Source organism: Alligator sinensis, unplaced genomic scaffold, assembly GCF_000455745.1.
Source record: "Alligator sinensis unplaced genomic scaffold, ASM45574v1 scaffold404_1, whole genome shotgun sequence".
Classification (NCBI taxonomy): Eukaryota; Metazoa; Chordata; order Crocodylia; family Alligatoridae; genus Alligator; species Alligator sinensis.
In genome coordinates this window covers 3199995-3202958 of record NW_005841839.1, presented here as the reverse complement: position 1 = coordinate 3202958, position 2964 = coordinate 3199995, and the positions used below count along the sequence as shown (strand labels likewise).

Sequence of the window (2964 nt, the reverse complement as noted above, 5' to 3'; positions counted from 1 at the left end):
CGGGTGCCAGCACGTGGCATTGTAGTCCCCTGTCGCCAGCGTGTGCCCTGGCACTTTGCCTCCCACGCCCTGCAGCGGGCTGGCACCCCGCCACGGCACCTGGCACGGCTCATTCAGCCCCTGCCCCACGGCCGCACCATCTACGCGCCTGCGCTCGTGTTTGGTGCCTGTTGTCCGGTTTGTCTGCCCTTAACGCCCTGCCGCGCGCGGCCTGGTCTCCTCTCCGCTACCCATGGAGTGACACGGGAGGGATGATGAGGGCCATGAAGGCTGCTGTTGTGGTAAAAATATGTTATAATCTAGTCATTATGATTTTGCAATAACGTTTGTATAGCAGCTGCGTGATAAAAATGTCTCATCTCACTACACAAAGGCTTCACAGCTGAGAACTGTTTGGCTTCACTACACAATTGCTTCTGCTAAGGCATATAGGCCAATGATAGATTTACTAGTAGCACTAGACTTCTACAGACATAGCCGAGAACAGATGCAATAAATAACTCCTTACGAGAGATAAGAGAAGAGGCACAGGGAAAGATGCGGATGTAAAGAACTCAAACCCTGACCGAAGAATGACCGAGATGGGCTTAAAGACGGCCCCAGGGAGGAGATTTAAGATGTAAATGAGACATGTATGTAAACCATCATAGAACATGTACCTGCTAGACATATGTTGTAAGACGTAATACTTGGGCTGCCAATAATTACGCGACACGTTAGAATCTTTTGTTTATGTTAGCTATAAAAAGGAACCCCAGACTCTGTTTGGGGTCGACACAGATTTGAGCATTAAGCTCCCTTGTCGAACTTGTTTGCAAACAATAAATCTGAAATTGGACCCAGCCTGTGTGTGTGACTCTCTCCTAGAGGTGGATTGGACAAGCCTCCAGGGGCACGAAACTAGCCGTTTGTGCAACACTGTTGTGCCGTGGGTGTAGGGAGTGCTCTGGAAACGTGGAGGAGAGCACCTCGGTCCTGAAGCTGGGCGTGCAAAGCCTGCTGTCGCATACACCAGTTACAGAGAAGTAGGGTCTGAAGGTTGCTCAGGATGGAAAAAATGAAGGAGAAACGTAGACTAGAGAACCTCTGATTAAGTCTTTCCCGCCCAGAGCAGCGGGGCTGGACCCTATGATCTCACGAGGTCCCTTCCAGCCCTGAACTGTGAATCCGAATCCTGCCATGTGCAGCACAGACCCACAGAGAAAGGGCCCTGCTCTGAATTTGGGTTCTGCGTGATATTCTGTAGTAACATACCCCAGATATTTTGGGAAAGTACTTGGGGGATCAGTCATGACAGAGATGACTTGGGGAGAGTCACCTCTACATTTTTAGGTCAGGGCACAACCTAGGTCGTGTGCCTGAGAAGCAGCTGATCAAAGTCCACTGTGTTGACTCAGGTTTTAAGAAAGAATTTCCACTCTCAGGTGTTCTGGCAGTAAGAATGAATGCAGGGTTCACTCTCATTGATGCTTTCATGGGTTACCAATATCAATTTAGAGTGCTAAACAGAAAGAGGTCTAAAGCATTTAATTTACTTTTCAACATGCTCTTGCTTTTTTTCATTCCTCCTGGGCAATAAAAAGTCTGATCAATTGAATTCTGTGCAAATCAGTTTCTAATCAGTTTTGGGTCTTTTAATCTTAGTATGATATTGTGGTATCTTTGCAAACCGATACTGTTGTTCTAAAGGTGCAAACCATTTCTGTAGAAAGTCCTCAGATTGCTGAAGCACTTATTGATATATTTTAGAGAAAGAGGGGCCCAAGTGACATGTTTACAGAATTACATACTACTACTATATGCCACGTAATGGAGCTTTTGAGGAGTAGAAGGGGAAGCAAATCAGGGATTCAGGGAAAGGAGGAAAAAAGGTGGCATCTGTAATAAGATACAGTTGTTGTTACAGAAAGAGCTATTGTCCCAAATAGCTGTGTGCACCAATGGGTGAAAGAAGAAGAAGGTGCAGCTATTAATACATACCATAAATTCTTCTTCCTTTCAGATATGTCATCTATGTTTTTTTCTTTCCTTATCTAACTCCCTTGTGTAGCCTCATCCTTAATTCTCTACATTTGTTTCAGCCTCTCGCCCTGCTCCATTCTTCTAAATTCTGATCTCCATTCATTACCTTTCCCACTTGCTCATTGTTAAGCTTTGATCATTAGTACAATATCTGATTCCTAAAGATGGAAAATGGCATTTTAGTACTGAGCACTGCTATCTGTTGAATAGATGCTCAAAGGCAGTGCCATGCGTCATGCCCAAGCTTTATGTTAAAACTGCCTTTTGGGTTGAATTTCAAATTTTCGATATGTTTTGAATAATCAGATAGGAATGTTTTGGGCTTCTTATATTGGGGGAAATTTTCAAGGGAGTAAAGACAGCTGGATTTGTGGAGTAAACAATATGATGTGGGATTACTCAGTGACCACATCTCTGTATAGTTCAAATTGCCATTAGTTTCATCATTCTAATGCACGTACAATTTCCACAAAGGTCTAATCCCGCAAACACTTTGTACATACATTTTTTTGTGTGACAAATTTATTCCTATTAAAGTCAGTAGGAGCCCTCCCATTCTTAATGTTAGTAATTTTCAGTTTTTCAAAGCAGCTTTTTAGTGATATTGAATATCTGTATTCACACTTTGTTCTTTCATCCTCATACATACCAACCTATATCCATCTTACTGACTTCTTTAATCAGCTTAATACACTTTAAATAATTTTAGATATACATGTCATTCTTACACTCAGACACCACTCCACTGAAATAATTTGCCACATTTCTCATATCTTTAATGATGATAAAAGTATGGATTTACAGAAATGGGGAAATATACAATAGCCTAGTAAATAAAAGACCATGTGCCAAAAAGAGATATAGAAAAAATAGCTGTCATTAAATATTTATCATAGGCTGATAAATCTTTCCCCATTATTTTCATTTTTCATTCCATATGAA

General features: G+C 42.2%; 1 protein-coding gene across 1 annotated transcript in view; it reads right to left on the bottom strand.

Annotated features, from left to right (window-relative positions):
* EEF2KMT (eukaryotic elongation factor 2 lysine methyltransferase) overlaps positions 1–2669 on the bottom strand; it is a 14455-nt gene extending 11786 nt beyond the window's left edge. Inside the window, exon 1 of the mRNA XM_025203577.1 lies at positions 2526–2669. Coding sequence (XP_025059362.1) covers positions 2526–2669 — 144 coding nt within the window. The remainder of the gene's footprint in view (positions 1–2525) is intronic.
* Between the last annotated feature and the right edge of the window lie 295 nt (positions 2670–2964).